Source organism: Prunus avium, chromosome 4, assembly GCF_965620075.1.
Source record: "Prunus avium chromosome 4, drPruAviu1.hap1.1, whole genome shotgun sequence".
Taxonomy (NCBI): domain Eukaryota; kingdom Viridiplantae; phylum Streptophyta; class Magnoliopsida; order Rosales; family Rosaceae; genus Prunus; species Prunus avium.
Window position 1 is genome coordinate 25,013,050 of NC_142287.1, and position 17,101 is coordinate 25,030,150.

At 40.0% G+C, this 17,101-nt stretch overlaps 1 protein-coding gene and 2 pseudogenes across 2 annotated transcripts; 1 reads left to right on the forward strand and 2 right to left on the reverse strand.

The window, feature by feature from the left end:
- Positions 1–433: 433 nt before the first annotated feature.
- LOC110746518 (L-type lectin-domain containing receptor kinase IX.1 pseudogene) lies at positions 434–2,773 on the reverse strand (annotated as a pseudogene).
- Positions 2,774–6,282: 3,509 nt separating this feature from the next.
- Positions 6,283–8,226, forward strand: LOC110746520 (uncharacterized). Its single transcript, XM_088252637.1, has 2 exons — positions 6,283–6,757; positions 7,912–8,226. Exons 1-2 carry the CDS (start codon positions 6,344–6,346, stop codon positions 8,218–8,220), a joined length of 723 nt encoding a protein of 240 aa, XP_088108763.1. The 5' UTR covers positions 6,283–6,343; the 3' UTR covers positions 8,221–8,226.
- A 128-nt stretch (positions 8,227–8,354) lies between these two features.
- LOC110767107 (uncharacterized) lies at positions 8,355–16,260 on the reverse strand (annotated as a pseudogene). Its single transcript, XR_015835323.1, has 5 exons — positions 14,314–16,260; positions 13,272–13,356; positions 13,047–13,109; positions 11,113–11,344; positions 8,355–10,673 (listed from the first exon to the last, which is right to left on the reverse strand). The product of XR_015835323.1 is annotated as an uncharacterized LOC110767107 (transcript).
- Between the last annotated feature and the right edge of the window lie 841 nt (positions 16,261–17,101).

Below are 17,101 nucleotides of genomic sequence, written 5' to 3' on the forward strand. Positions count from 1 at the left end.
TAATTTTTTTTAAAGTTTTAAATCTACGTCCTCAATCTTTTTTTTTTTCAAACCAAAGTTTGGGCTTAATGATTTTTTTTTCCACGTTTTATCTTGTTCAATTATTTAATTATTTTTTTATAAGGATTCTTTTATTATTTTTAATATTTCTTAGTCTATTAAAGATTTTTTTTTTGGTCGAGCTAATACAATATGCATAAGATTTCACCTTATGGTTTTAAAAAAAGTCTTTCATCTTAGTTATTTTCAAGAAGAATAAATGAAAAGATGATTATTTTATGAAATTTTTTATTATGACAACAAATATATTAATGATGATGAAGCAAATCACAAAAGAATTAATAGAACAAATTAAAGTTAATTCACATTTTTAAAAAAGTCATTTTTAAATACTAATATAGTAAATTTGATTTTGGCTTGGACCGTTTTAGTTCTTGATTTTTGCCATTTCTAATTTCTTTTGGGAGAGAGAATATTTCCGAGAGAGTAGGTAAGCTTTACAGATCAAATTGTCAATTAAAATAGTAGTGCAGCAGCCCTTGTTTACCAATTCAAACCACAACTTTTCATGGAGAACTTAAAGAATTCAAATATAAATAAAAATTACACCAAAAAAAAAATTGAATATAGGTACAACACAATTATTAAGTATAGATTTAATTTGTATACGAAAGTGAAGCTGATGGAGAAGAATTAGAAGCGGAAGATGAGATGAACTGTGATGAATTGGTGTAGTAACCATTACTTACTCTGTTTGACCTCTTTCTGAAGTTATAACATCACCAGAAGAGATTGAAAATGATACTGGATGAGAAAAGTAGTTGGCTACTGGCATCTTTGATGGAAGAATAGGCGGCGCAACTTCTAAGCTAAGCACTCGAATTATTTGTTGTGTCGAAGGCCTGATCTTGTAATCTGGATGAGCACTCCACAACCCAACAATCAACAAGCACTCTATTTGTTTCTCATCAAAATCCCCACACAATTTTGGGTCAGCTGCTTCAATGACTTTCCCTTGTCCATAAAGCTCCCAAACCCACTCTACCATGTTGATTTTACTTGTTCCCAACTTGGGATCAATGGGTTTTCTCCCACAAGCTATCTCCAAAGCAACAATTCCAAAACTGTAAACATCTGTTTCCATACTAGCCTTTCCTGTGGTGACACATTCAGGAGCCATGTAGCCCATGGTTCCAGCCAGAACAGTGGTTTGTGATTGTCTCCCGTGGTCAACAAGTCGAGCCAACCCGAAATCTCCCAGTTTGGCGTTGAAATTTGAATCCAACATAATGTTGCTGGATTTGATATCTCTGTGCAACACACATTGTTCCCATTCTTCGTGTAGATAGAACAATCCGGACACCAAGCCTTGAGCAATTCTGTACCTTGCCTCCCAACCTAACAAGCTTTTTCCTTTGAACAAATGGGAATCTAAGCTTCCATTGGACATGAACTCGTAAACAAGTAGGAGTTCTCTCTTTTCGTGGCACCAACCAATGAGTTGCACCAAATTTCGATGCCTAAGTCGACTGATGATCCTTACTTCTGCTGCGTACTCCTTCAGCCCCTGTCTAGACCCACTTGATACCCTCTTAACAGCAACATATGAGTTCAAATCTTTTACGAAGCCTCTGTAAACCCCACCAAATCCTCCCTCTCCAAGCTTCTCTCCCTCGTCAAAATCATTTGTCGATTGAGCCAATATCTTGTACGAAAACTTCTTCGGGCCTGTCCCATTTTCGAATTCGTCATCAATCGGATCGTTGACCACAGGATCTTCATCATTGTCGCTACTTTCCCCTGTTCCCCCCATCTTCCAAAAAATGAACCAAACCAAATAAAACCCACCAACCAAAAGAACACACCCACCAACAACCAGCCCAACCACAAGTCCAATGTTGATGCCATTTCCTGACCCTGGTTCAACAATGGGGGTCGGCGCAGGAGCTACTGGTGTGTTGTTCTTTGCATTCTCATCAATCAGCAATGTCGAATTGAAACTCCATGAGTTGATCTTGTGCAGAGCAATCTCAACACCTGTTGCAGCAGAGAACCCAACAATCACCCAACCCTGCAAAATCTCATTCAGATCAACCTTGTAATCAAGATACCTCTCAACCCAAACATCATTTTTATAAGTAGTGAAGGTAACGCTAAGATTTTTCGATCCAGAATCGTAACGAATCCAAGCACTATTGTTTCCTCCCTTTGTAATATTACCATTCCACGCCCTGAAAACTTTAGACTTGATAGAGTTGACATCAATACCAACATGATCGCCCTCGGGATCTTTGACAGAATCCATTAGATTCTTGAAGATGTCAAACTCCACTGCCACAAACGGGTACAGATTCGTGGACTTGTTTTTGTCCAGGTTTGTGACGGGGAGGCCAAGAGCAGCGCCTGTGCCTATTGTTCTGTTGAGTGCAGACCCGTTTGGCGCCAAAAAGAAGGCGAGCCCGTCTGCATACATTGTTTTGTTTTGGCAGTCGATGGCGAATGTGAAAGTTGTGGTGAAGTCCTCGAGTTTTCCCGTGGCGTTGTCGCGGAGGAGGAAGGGTTGGCTGTAGGTGGCTCGGCCGACGCTTCCTTTTTTATTCTCGTCAGCAGCGCTTTTGGTGAGTCGGAGGAATTCCCCGTCGACGAAAGCATCTCCCTCGAGAGATAGGGTGTTGATGCCAGTTGGGAAGGTGGAGAAATTGAAGTTTAATGAAGTTCCACAAGGAGCTAATAGAAACAAGAGAAGAAGAATGACAACCATTTCTAATTTGCTGGTAAGGTTGTATCAAATTGTTGCGTCTAAAATAGAACAGAGAGTGTATAGAGAGTTTAATATTTGAAAGTGCTTTAATCAGCAGTTGGTTTCTTACCAATTCAAATCAAAATAATTTTCCTTGGACATAAATAAGGAATTGAAGATTCAAGCGAGTGGTGGTAGTGATGGCATGGGATGGGAGTGGATACCACGGTGACGGTGACTGTGAATTTCTTGTATCCATATATTCTTTGCGTGGTTGACGGGGTGAAGTTGATGAATAGACGGGTCATGTAGGACAACAAAGGTTAATTCCACACTTGGGATGGAAGGAGGACTACAACAACGAAGTGGGAGCGCCTGGAGGAAGAAACTGGCTTGGATAAGGTTTCTTCTACAATACTCTGGTGTATCGATACATCAAGTTTCTAGGGACATAAATGTCATTTCAATTTATTTTTAAAATTAAGTAAAACAAAATGAAAAAACTGGAGTAGAAGGTATCCGGTTCTCTTCTCTTCTTCTTCGCCCTGTGTCCCATCTCCTTCAACTCCCACAGCAACTCATCAAAACCCACAAAAATCATAATTTCTTTTAAAATGATCATCATCATTCTGAGACTAAACCATCATACTCCAACAATTCACATTATATTACAATTACATTCAAACATAATCAAGTAACTGACTCGGTATCAGTGAAGGGTACACCCAAATGGCTTGGGTGTCGTCGATCTGTGAGGTACAGAAAGAGAGAGGAGGGTTGCCATTGGGTGGAGATGTGTGAATTGAGTGGGTTGCTGTGTGAGGGAGGGGGGTGGCTACGGGACCGATGGGGGCACTTTTTTTACGGCACATCCACACCTCTAAGGTGATCAAGACCAGCTCTTCCATAGGGATTTTCCAATTTTCAGAGCACCTTTTGCCCCAAGGAATTCGCCACTGGTCATGGGCTGCAGCCGGCGTTGGGTGGGTTAGGACTTTTGGTGGCTGCTGTGAGTTCTTTGTTTTTTCTTCATTTTATTATTTTTATTTTTGTAGGGGAACAACTACAATTTTATTTGTTAAAGAGAAATAAAGTCTTAGTTTCATATAATCATCCCAATATTATTTGGAACAAATAAAATCTAAATAGATTCTATATTTATTAACCAGATGATTTCTGAATTGTCGATTTAAATTATGTTTTAAAATTGGAAAAATTGCATAATGTAAGATTTGGGCAGTGCACGTATAGTCATGCAATTGCACATCTGATGCTGTGTGTGCGAGGGAGAGAGAGAAAGAGAGGGAGAGAGAGAGTGGGTTGGGGCTGGGGGTGGATGGGAGGGGATGTGTGGTCGGGAGTGCTGCGAGAGAGTTGGGTCAAAATTGGATGGGGAAGAGAGAGAGAGAGAGAGAGAGATCAGAGGGGGGAGTGGGATGGGATGCGGAAGGAAGGGGATGGAAAGGAGGGGGAGGGAGAGTTGCAGGCTTTTTTTCTTTTTTTATTTATTATTTGTTACTTTTAAAATTTCAAAATTCTAATTTTTTGTAAGGTGTAAATTTTTTTTAAAAAAGTTTTAAATCTACGTCCTCAATCTTTTTTTCTTTTTTTTCCAAACCAAACTTTGGGCTTAATGTTTTTTTTTTTTCCATGTTTTATCTTGTTCTATTATTTAATTATTTTTATAAGGATTCTTTTATTCTTTTTATATTTCTTAGTCTATTAAAGAATTTTTTTTTTGTCAAGCTAATACAATATGCATAAGATTTCACTTTATGGTCCAACAAAAAAAAGATTTCACTTTATGGTTTTTTTGTTTGTTTTTGTAAGTGCTTTAATCAGCAGTTTGCTTACCAATTCAAAATTAAAGAAAGATCATGGTCTAAATTTTCTTGTTTCTCACACGTTTTGTGGGAACGAAAAAGTTAGATTTCAGATTTCATAGTTTTTTTTTCCAGCCAATTCATAGTCGTTGACCCGATTCAGAAGTTAGAAAGATCATGATGTACCTTTGTTTACAGTTACAAAATACAAAGGAGAGAAGCTTCCAATCCAACTTGAATTTCTGGATTAAGAAAAAAAAACAAGCACATCTCCAATCATACGTCAGTATCATCTACAACACATGAGGACAATATTGCACCAAAACAAACAGAAAGACTCCAAGGTACTGACTAGTATTGTATTCCCTTCCCGCGCAAGAAAGTTCTGGTATTGATGGCGTGGGATGGGAGTGGAGACCACGGTGACGGCGACTACGTGAATTTCTTGTACCTATATAGTCTTTGCTCAAATATTTCTTTTGCATGGCTGACGGGGTGAAGTTGATGAATAGACGGGTCATGTAGGACTACAACAAAGGTTAATTCCACACTTGGGATGGAAGGAGGGCTACAACATAGAAGAAACTGGTTTGGATATTGCTGCAGAATTATTTGGAAAGTTTTGGGTTTTTTCTGTTGCTCTTTCCTTGATATGCATGTTTGACCTCTTTTCAGTGTGGCTGGTCGGAGCTTGTAAATAATGAATTGATTAGATTGAAACAAAACGCTCTATGAATAGGTCTGATTTAATAACTCTGATGTAGATCATTTTTTTAATTGTAATATTTGCATTATGCAATAGATAATTTTATTGTTTATAACAAATTAGTTTTTTATGAGTATTCCAGGTCTTCTTTTCTTGGTCAATCTGGTCTTTTTGTTGGCTAAGTTATTTTATTTCTCTATATTGCAATGATGAGTCGCCTACATATTTTAATTTATTTATTTTTCATTTTTCGTTCATGTAGTTTTAATTTAGTCAATTGTGCTCCTGTAGTTTTATAATTGTAGCAATTCAAGGACAAGTTACAAATTCCGTCAATTTCTTTCACGGCCTCAGGGGTATTTCTATCCATTTTTAGTTTAAAAAAAATTAGAAACTTAAATTTAAATATTTTTTTAATTGCAAACAAGAAACAAGCAATTGATTTGTCATTGAAATGAAATTCCAAAGTGACCAAAGTAGCAAATAATAATAAAAGCATTCCCAATCTAGCTCTAAAAAAATTAATCAATAAACCCTAACATCAAAATCAATAGTTGACAGAAATACCCCTAATCCCATTAAAGAATTTGACTGAATTCTTAACTTGTCCTTGAATTGCTCCAATTATGAAACTACAAGGACATAATTAACCAAATTAAAACTACATGGACGAAAAATAAAAAGAGATAAATTACAGGGACTAAAAATGACTTTTAGCTATATTGTATTTGAGTTTTCTTACTCATTTGCACATGAATCATGACGAGTGAGGCAAATATTCTAGCAAGCCCAAGCTGCAGCCACCCTGCTCGCCTTGAGCTTGGGCCAGCCCTCTTTAGAGTCTCACCTATGGACAGCACACCATTAACTTTCAACTTCTAAAGCCTACTCTAGTTTTACTTGATTTTCTTCTTTTTTGAGATACGAAACATCCTTACAAATTAGCTCATGCATTTGTGTTATTTTAGAGAGTTTATCATTAAAAAGTAATTTAACATTAATAAAATCAAAATACAAGCAAGTAGCAGCAAGAAAAACACAAAGTAACAATTACGAACCAGAGAATTGGGAGGCATGAAGTTCACCGACTCACCAGTGATAGAGCTCCCGGTTCGAACCGTCGTCCTTTCCCTCCAACAGGACAACGGCTCGCTCCACGTCGGCACCTCCGTCTGGCCCTGTTCCCTGGTCCTCGTCAAATTCGCCGAGCGCTGGGCCCCACCCAGCCCCGATGCCCAAAACCCCTACGCCAACCTCCTCGACTTCCACGGCAAGCGAGTCGTGGAGCTCGGCGCCGGCTGCGGAGCCGCTGGCATGGGTCTCTATCTGGTCGGCTTGACCGACATCGTCCTCACCGATATTCCCGCGGTCATGCCCGCACTGAAGCACAACCTCAAGCGCAACAAGCCCGTCCTGGGGAAGACGCTCAAGCACGCCATCGTGCACTGGAACAAGGCGACTGATCAGGCCAAGTCCTTGAGCCCTCCTGTCTACCGCTCAAATCTCACGGCCTGGAGTTCCGGGCCGAGGGGATATGCGTTGACACGCGATTTCCTGCTTTTGGGTGCGGTGCGGTTGTGCGCGGGCGTGCCAGCATGGTCTACCGTGCGTCGAGATGTTGATGAGTGTTGGATGGATAAGTGGTGCGTCTGTTTGAACTCGTTTTCTAATCAAACGATTGTGGCCGAGAGAGGAACTGGTCTCGGCTGTTAGGTTCACGGTTTGAACTACAAGGCCGTTGAGTGATGGTGTTGGTGGTGGGTTTTGGGCGGTGCTTCGGCACGTTGCTCAGGGAGCGACGGTCGTGTGATATATGGGGTGAGTGAACGAACAACAAGGATGGTGCTCCGGCACCTTGAAAATCAAGGGTCGTATGATATATTGATGAATGAATTTTCCTTACAATCTAACACTACTCCTAGGAAAGCAAGTAAAGATATTGAAAGTGCATTACAAGAAAAAATAAGTTGCTCCGTGGGAGGCTTTGGTTTGGTGTTGAACCCTTTGAATGTAGCTCGAGCCTTGTATTTATAGGAAGAGTTCCTGGAGGAGCAATCGAGGCTGAAAATCTACATTGTGGAGTCTGATTAGAGCAAGTGGGCAGTCCAATCGACATTTGGGATCGTGAAGTATGGTGGTGTGACCCCATAAATCCTGGTGAATCTCGGCCGCCGCTCTTTGATCGTGGGTTCTGAGCTTCTGGCCGTGGAGACGCATTTATGGCCTTGATAGCTGGTGAACTAATATCTCAAGCTGTCAGAATTCTTGTGAGAATGTCTACGTCTAATCACTCTGATCCTCATCACCAAATCCTGACTTCAGTCACTTCCCACCTTCCCTCATGCATTAAATGCTTATTTGTGGCCAGTGGGTTTGCTGCATTAAACAGGCACAACTTCATTAAATGAAGCCTGGGACCCTGTTGTCACGTGATGATTTGCCTTTAATGCTTTTGGCCGTGATTTTGTTCGGCCTCGGCCTCGGCCTGCGCTTGAGGCCGAGATGATCATGCCTTGGCATTTTTCTTTTGTCTTCAGGAAGGCAAAGCGCCTTGGCGAAACTCCGCGTTTCAGTTTTTACGAGCAAGTGCCAGGGCCGAGAAAAGGGGGTCCTTCGGCCAGCTTATGGCCGTGATTTATTAGGCACAAACACCTCCATACGACGTCGTTGTGGCGACGGACGTCGTTTACATAGAGGAGACTGTGGGCCCGCTCGTGTCCACCATGGAGGCGCTGGTAAAGGACGACGGCGTCGTTTTGCTCGGCTACCAGCTGAGGTCTCCGGAAGCACACCAACTGTTCTGGGAAATGTGTGAGAGGGTTTTTGTGATAGAGAAAGTTCTGCACCAGGATTTGCACCCGGATTATGCGTACGAAGAGGCTGATGTGTTTGTCTTGCGCAAGAAACAAAAAGGAGGGCCGACTCAGGATGCTGCTCCTGAATCTGTGTGAATGCAGGTTTTTGGTTTCAGATTTTGGAATTTCTTCTTTTGTTTTTTTGTGTTAAAAGTTTGTCAAAGTTTGTCAAAGTTTGTTCTGCTGCTTTAATACTAAATTAATTTGTGTCTTCTTGGCTCACCACTTGTAAATTTGCTTACGAAATGATCAAATCAAATTTCACCAGTACTTCACACAACATATACACACAAGGGTTTCATAATTGACATGATTGAAAAAACAGAACTGAAGCTTATTATTCATATGGTGGTGGCATGAGAAGACATTCGTGTCGTGTGTGTGAAAGAAACAGAGGGTCTGACTTACAGAAAAAAATATGGCAATCGGTGAAATGCAGAGAGCCAAAACCATTAGCACCAACCTAATGCTTCTTCTAGATCAGTTTTTACTAATTTAATAACCTACGTGTATAATCATGGGTTTCATCAACGAAGCATTCGAGATTATCACAAGCCAAGCTTATTTCTTAGCCGAGCGAAATTGATGGAGGAGAATTTGTTGCCGAAGATTCAGTGATCTCTGAGCAATTGGTGGTATAATCAGGGCCAGAGTCATCAACTTGCCCTCCTTCAGAACCAATACTAGAAGACGAACCTGAAGCTGATATTGTAAGAGGAGAAGTAGTAGTTCGCATCTTTGATGGTTGAATGGGCGCTGCAACTTCAAAGTTAAGCATTTGAATCACTTGCTGTATTGAAGGTCTGGAATTGTAATTTGGATGACCACACCACAACCCAACAATCAACAAACACTCCATTTGTTTCTCATCAAAATCTCCACACAATTTTGGGTCAGTTGCTTCAATCACTTTACCTTCTCCATAAAGCTCCCAAACCCACTCTACCATATTAGGTTTACCACTTTCCAACACATCAAAAACTCTCTTTCCGCAGGCTATTTCCAGAGCAACAACTCCAAAGCTATAGATATCTGACTGCTTGCTAGCTTTTCCTGTCATCAAATATTCAGTAGCCATGTAGCCAAAGGTTCCAACTATAGTCGTCATCTCCTCCAATTCTTCTCCATGGTCCACAAGCCTCGCAAACCTGAAACCCCCCAGTTTAGCGTTGAAATTTGAATCCAATTTAATATTGCCGGATTTGATATACCTGTGCAAGACACATTGTTCCAATTCTAGGTGTAGATAGAGCAACCCAGAGGCTAAGCCTTGAGCAATTCTATATCTTATCTCCCAAACTAACCGGCTTTTTCCTTGGAACAAATGAGAATCTAATCTGCCGTTGGGCATGAACTCGTAGACAAGTAGGAGCTCTCCTTCATCGTGGCACCAACCAATGAGTTGTATCAGATTCCTAAGTTGACTGATGGCGCTTACTTCTGACACGACTTCCTTGAGCCCCGGTTCAAATCCATTTGAGATCTTCTTAACAGCAATGTAAGAGTTCAAATCTTTTAGGTAGCCCTTGTAAACCACACCAAATTCTCCCTCTCCAAGTTTTTCTCCCTCAGAAAAATGTCCGGTCGCGGAATCCAATTCTTTGTACGAAAACTGCCTTGGGCGGCGGATCTCCTTTTCCAATTGCTCAATCATGTCATGAGGAATCATAGATTTTTAGCAGCCCTTCCTTCTGGTGCCCTTTTCTTACACGAGTTGAACAAACCCAAACCTAATACACAAACCAAGATAAGTCCACCTCCACCACCACCACCAATAGTAGTACTAAACCACCAGTGGTTTCTTGCATTTTCTTGAGATGGTTTTAGATCCATAGTGCCGCGCACGAACTGGAGATTCTTGTTCTTTTTTCTTTGGCCAGGAAAAGCTAGAGATTCATCATGAACTGGTGAAGAAGAAGTAAAATTCCATGAGATGATGTTATGCAGAGCAGAAGCAGCTCCTGTTGAAGCAGAGAAGCCAAACCTGATCCAATCCGGCAAGTATTTATTTAGATCAACCATGTAACTGAGAGAATTGATCACTTGTTCTTGGCTACCATTTACATAAGTGGTGAAGGCAACACTAAGATTTTTCGAGCTAGAATTATAACTAATCCAAGCATGATTTAGTTTTCCTTCTGCAGTAACAGCATTCCTAGGCCTGGTAACATTCGACTTGACACTGTCGACGTCGATACCCACATGATTGCCTTCAGAATCTTCTACGGCTGGCCATGGATTCCGGTAGGTATCAGAGTCCACCGCCACGGATGGGTACTCATTGCGAGGCTCAATGACGTTTTGCATTGAGCTGTTGACAGGGAGGCCGATACTGCTACATACTCCTAATGCACGGTTGAGTAGGACCTTTTTGGCGCTATGAAGAAAGCTAGCATCTCCTTTGTTATTTAATAATTTCGTAGTGCTGCTGGTGTGATCACTTTGTTGGAAGGTGGGGAAATGGAAGGCTAAAGGAGTTGCACAAGGGGTTAACAGGAGCAGAACAAGAAAGAACTTCGGAGAGTGCAGTGTGATGATGGCAGCCATTTTTGTTTATGGGGAAGTGAGTTTGGGGATCTACTAAAATAGGGCAGATTGCACAGCTAATTTTCCAATTGAAAACAAGATTTTCAGCTAGAGGACTTTAGACCTGGTGGACTGACCTCTATGCGAAAGTGTTCCGAAACTAGGGACACCAGGACTTTCAGCCTTTGTTTCTGCTACGTTTCTTTGTTTCTTCTGGGAACTTGCTTGATTGGAGTGTAATTTTTATTGTTTACGGGGGACTTTTTTTCATGTTCAATTTCAAATCCCAGGTCGACCAACTTTCTCAGTCCATTTCACATTATAAAATTAATTATCGGTATAAAAAAGAAGAAGAAGTATTTATTCAAGGATTATCTTCGCAAAAAATAATCCAAATTAAAATGATCTTATTAAGGATAGTTTGAAAAATAAATAGTTTGGGTCGTTTGACATCGTCCTCACCGGTATTCCCGTGGTCATGCCCGCACTGAAGCACAACCTCAAGCGCAACAAGCCCGTCCTGGGGAAGACAGTCAAGCACGCCATCGTGCACTGGAACAAGGCGGCGGATAAGGCCAAGTCCCTGAGCCCTCCATACGACGTCGTCCTGGCGACGGACGTTGTTTACATAGAGGAGACTGTGGGCCTGCTTATGTTGACGGATGAGAATTTGTTGCAGAAGATTCAGTGATCTCTGAGCAATTGGTGGTATAATTGATAGGATATAAAGGCACTTGTACCTGTTATAAGATGACAAGTGTCATGTTGTGATTTGTTGAGTTAGTTAGATTGCTTAGTTGAGTTAGGGCTAGTTTGGCATTGCTGTGCTTTTAAAAAAAACTGCTTCTGCTGTGCTGCGAAAATAATCAGCTGTGAAAAAAAGCAGTTAGGCGTTTGGTAAACTATATTTGAAAAACTGCTGTGAGTAGTCGAAGTGTTTGGTAAAATTTTATCAGAAGTGCTTTTAGTATGTATAATGACCGAAAAGGGCATGATGATGAAATTGTTTGTTTTTTTCTTCATTCTTTTTCTACTTTAAAAAAAAAGAAAACAAACTTCACTACATAATTTTTTTTTCTTTATTTAATTTACACATTGTTTTTATCAAAAATTGTAATCTACAATTAGCACACATATATTACCATAAATTATAAATCAATATTGTAACAAAAGTAGTTATAAATATTGTTATATTAATAATAACAATGTGTTTTGAGGGCTTCGGAGAGGGTTAGCATAACGAATATACAAAACTTGTTCAATTTTAACATGCCCAAATAGATTACTACAATATAAAAGAAGCTAATTAGATGCATTCATTAAACTTGTAGCAATCCTATTTCTCAATGCTTCCATCTCTTGTGTTCCATTGTCATGAAGACTATCTTCTTGTTGTACATCAATATCCTCACCTATCTCTTCACTTAAGATATCATTTGAAGCATCAAAATGTCTATCACGTTGGGCATGCCTCCTTATATAATTATGAAGTGTCATTGTAGCAATGACTATCTTCACTTGCTTGTTGAATGGATAATTAGGCATATCTCTTAAAATTTTCCATCTTTTCTTCCATACTCCAAAGGTTCTTTCAATAACACTCCTCAATCTCAACAAGGGACAAAGAGTCCAAGCATGGAGTTTTCCTAATGATTCATGAAAGAAAACCAAGAACAAGAAGAATCCACACATGAAAATAAATTGATCACCTTGACAATTGACATAAGAACAAGAACTATATAATTTTCCTAATCTTTAATATATATTACTTGAGGAACTAGCTAGCCTATTATGCCAAGAGGAGACAAAGATGACATAAAAGTCTAGCCAATACTTCCAGCTTACTAGGGAACATTGTTATTGAATCTCTTAGCCAAAATTTCCAGCTTACCACAATGATCAGCATGCTATAATCACTTTTGATAAAGCCCACCAACACAAAAAAATATAAATAAAAGGAAGAAAATTAAACACTTTTGTTACAATCACTTTTGTTATTTACTTTTATTTACAGTGATTTCGTATATGAATGAAAATAAGAAAATTAAACAAAATAAAGTCATAGCAATAACGCATACAACAAATTCCACCTCAGATAGACAAAATACACCAATGTATGAGAATATCTCATCCCCTTATTTATACATTAAGGTGGATTTTTCTGTAATTGTCATTAATGATTCTCGTTGCAATGTCACCAAGTGTCAAACCAACATAAAAATGAAGTATCTAATGACTCCGAATAAATGGCCAGAATCTGTAGCAAGTTAAATACGCGAATAAATGACTCCGATATGCATAATTACTTATCATGGCAGATAAGGGAATAGCATGACAAACAATTTTAAGGGGCATAGATTCAAGCTCAAGAACAACAAGAAAAAAAAAAGTAGTACCTTAGCGGTTCCGTAGTATTGAACTATGTTTTGATGTTCAAACTGACTCAAAAGAGCAATCTCCTGGAAGAGAAAAAAAAAACCAAACAAGCAAACACTGAATGAGAAGAAAAGGATCTCAGAAACAACAATAAAGCCAGGCTCCACTCACAAACTATTACTGAATCAATTAGTATAGGCATGCAAAACCAGGACATAGGACCAGACACAACGCAAGCCTCTCACCTGTTCAAGTTGATAAACTCTTTGCACCCCCTGACTTCCTTTATCCAGCAAGGAAACTTCCTTCACAGCAATGAAGCATCCGCAACTGCAGGAAAGAAAACTCATAATCAACAAAGTTGTAAAAAATATCAGAACTGATGGAAAGTTGAAACAAGGTTAGGACAATGGAAAAATCAACACGGGACTTGACTTTTGGGGACTGGGGTTGCAATTATATATATATGTGTGTGTGTGTATATATAGATGTATGTATATAATGAACCAGATTGGCCTAGCGGGTTTTGTTGTTGAGATTTTGGAACTGTACCAAACTATACAATGAGCTATGAACAATGATGGTTGGGTAATCTAGAGAAAAAAGGCATCTAGGACAGACATGTTTCAGAGAAAGAGAAACAGAGACAGAAGTATCTGACCCAAAGGCCAATTGAAAACCCCAGACCAAGCTAGGGAGAAAACAAAACCTTGCCAAAAAGCAACGAGAGACAAACCCAGTACAAAAAACTCTCTCTCTATCTCTCTGTCTCTGTCTCTGTCTCTCTCCCGTGTCTTCCTCCTAAAGCCCCAAGAACACAAAGCCCCCAATCTCATAGAAACCAAAAAAAAACTAATTTCATTACATATATAAACCCAAAAATCATAAATGTAATGAAAAGATGAACTTACTGATGAGTAGCTGATTGTTGTTAGCAATGAACTTCCTTGATTAAGACTGGAATTTTGAGATAGCGAAGGAAGAAGAAAAGTGAGAAGAGCAGAGAGTGAAGGTCGCGAGATATTTTGTGAGAGGGACAAACGTTGTCCTTTCGTAAAATGTTTAGGGGCATTATAGGAATAATGAAACTTTCATTAATAAAAAAACCGGCTCTTTTTTTAAGCAGCTTTTGAAAGCTGGGTATTGGCTGCTTTGAGTTTTTGCTTTTTATGATGGGTGTTTTTAAAATAAGCTTGTTTTTTTGGGTTTACCAAACATCCAATTCATGCCAAATTTTTATGAAAGCTGCTTTTTAAAAAATTTCAGCGGGGCCAAACGCCACCTTAGTTAGGTCTGGAGGTGTAATTTGGATGAGCACACCACAATCCGACAATCAACAAACACTCCATTTGTTTCTCATTAAAATCTCCACACAATTTTGGGTCAGCTGCATCAAGGACTTTACCTTCTCCAAAAAGCTCCCAAACCCACCCTACCAGATTAGGTTTACTACTTTCCAACACATCAGTAACTCTCTTTCCGCAGGCTATTTCCAGAGCAACAACTCCAAAGCTATAGATATCTGACTCCTTGCTAACTTTTCCTGTCATCAAATATTCAAAAGCCATGTAGCCATAGGTTCCAATTATGTCTGCCGTCTCCAATTCTTCTCCATGGTCCACAAGCCTTGCAATCCTGAAATCCCCCAGTTTAGCGTTGAAATTTGAATCCAATTTAACATTGCCGGGTTTGATATCCCTATGCAGCACACATTGTTCCAATTCTTGGTGTAGATAGAGCACCCCAGAGGCCAAGTCTTGGGCAATTCTGTATCTTGTCTCCCAAACTAACTGACTTTTTTCTTGGAACAAATGAGAATCTAATCTGCCATTGGGCATGAACTCGTAGACAAGTAGGAGGTCTCCTTCATTGTGGCACCAACCAATTAGTTTCATCAGATTCCGATGCCTTAGCCGACTAATGATCCTTACTTCAGACACAGCTTCCTTGAGCCCCTCATCAAATCCCTTTGATATCTTCTTTACTGCTACGTAAGATTTCAAGTCTTAGGTAGCCCTTGTAAACTACACTAAATAGTCCCTCTCCAAGTTTTTCTCCCTTAGCAAAATGTTTGGTCGCCAAATCCAATTCTTTGTACGAAAACTGCCTTGGGCGACTGATCTCCTTTTCAAATTCCGCAATCACGTCATGACGAATCATGGGAATTTTAGCAGCCCTTTCTTCTACTGCCTTTTTCTTGCACGAGTTGAACAAACCCAAACCTACAACACAAACCAAGATAAGTCCACCACCACCACCAATAGTACTACTGATCACAACAACCAGTGGTTTCTTGCGTTTTCTTGACTTTTTAGAACTATGCTCTGGCTCTGGAACAGGAGATTCTTGGCTTTTTTCTTGGCCAGAAAAAGCTAGAAATTCATCATCAAGCAGTGAAGAAGAAGTAAAATTCCATGAGGTGATCTTATGCAGAGCATAAGCAGCCCCTGTTGAAGCAGAGAAGCCAACAATGACCCAATCCGGCAAGTAATTATTCAGATCAACCATGTAACTGAGAGAATTTATCACTTGCTCTTGGCTACCATTTACATAAGTGGTGAAGGCAACACTAAGAATTTTTGAGCTAGAATTATAACTAATCCAAGCACGATTTAGTTTTGCTTCTGCAATACCACCATTCCAAGGCCTGGTAACATTCGACTTGACACTGTTGACGTCAATCCCAATGTGACTGCCTTCGGGATCCTCCACGGCTGGCCATGGATTACAGAAGGTATCAAACTCCACCGCAACGAAGGGGTACTCATTGCTCGGCTCAATGAGGTTTTCCATCGAGCTGTTGACAGGAAGGCCGATACTGCTACCTACTCCTAATGCATGGTTGAGTAGGGACCCGTTTGGCGCAACGAAGAAAGCTAGCCCCTCAGTAGAGGAGGGGGCCGTACTGTTTTGGCCATGGATGATGAATGTGAAACTTGTGTTGAAATCCGCGAGTTTTCCGGTGGCGTTTTCCCGGAGGAGGAAGGGTTGGCCGTACGTGGCTCTGCCAATACTCCCATTAAATCTCGATCCTACGTTGTCTTTGGTGAGGTGGATGAATTGGTTGTCAATAACGGCATCTCCCTCTGTAATTAGTAATCTAGTAGTACCGTTGGTGTGATCACTTTGCTGGAAGGTGGGGAAATGAAAGGTTAAAGGAAATGCACAAGGGGTTAACAGAAGGAGCAGCACAAGAAGGAACTTTGGAGAGTGCAGTGTGACGATGGCAGCCATTTTTGTTTATGGGGGAGAGAATGTGGATCTCCACTAAAATAGAGCAGACTGCAGAGCTAATTTTCGAATTAAAATCAAGATTTTCAGATGGAGGACTGTGACCTGGTTGACTGACCTCTACGCGAAAGTGTTCCGAAGGGAGAGCAGGACTTTCAGCCCTTAAACTTTGTCTCTTCGGGCTAGTTGTCTTGCAAGTTGCAACGCGTCCAATCTGGTATTTTCTTTGTAGTTGATTGGCGTGTAGCTTTTATATATATATATTTTTTGGGTTCAAATTTTGTCCAAGTTTGTGTTGTTTGTCATGCTGCTTTAATTTTTTTTGTAGAACTAAATTAATTTGTGTCTTTTTGGTACACTAGTTGTGAATTGTTTACAAAAGGATCAAGGGGTTTTATGGAACTGTAGAGGGACCCCAACCTTAAACTTCTTTGATCAAATTGAATTTCAGTAATAATTCACGCAACATATGCAAATATATAATCTGGGGTTTCATAATGTAGTAATTGAAACGATTGAAAAAAGAAAAAACCATAACTGAACCGTATTATTTGTTTCATTGTGGACATGAGAAGACATTGGAAAAATGTGAGAGAAACAGAGGATTTTACTTACAGAAAGAAAATATGGCAATCGGTGCAATGCAGCGAGCCAAAACCATTAGCACCAGCCTAAAGCTTCTTCTAGATCAATTTTCCTTGATTAATAACCCACATGTTTAATCAATGGTGTCATCAATGGAGTGCAAGCCAAGCTTCTTGTTTGATTGGTTGCTGAGAAGACATCTGAAAACACACTGAACTTCGAGGAGTTGGATGTAGAGACGACATTGGAAAAGTTATTC

Coding starts and splice junctions, on each gene's coding strand:
- LOC110746520 (XM_088252637.1), top strand. CDS start 6,344: ATGAAGTTCACCGACTCACCAGTGATAGAGCTCCCGGTTCGAACCGTC. Junction 6,758..7,911: donor CCAAGTCCTTGAGCCCTCCT/GTCTACCGCTCA, acceptor GTGATTTATTAG/GCACAAACACCTCCATACGA.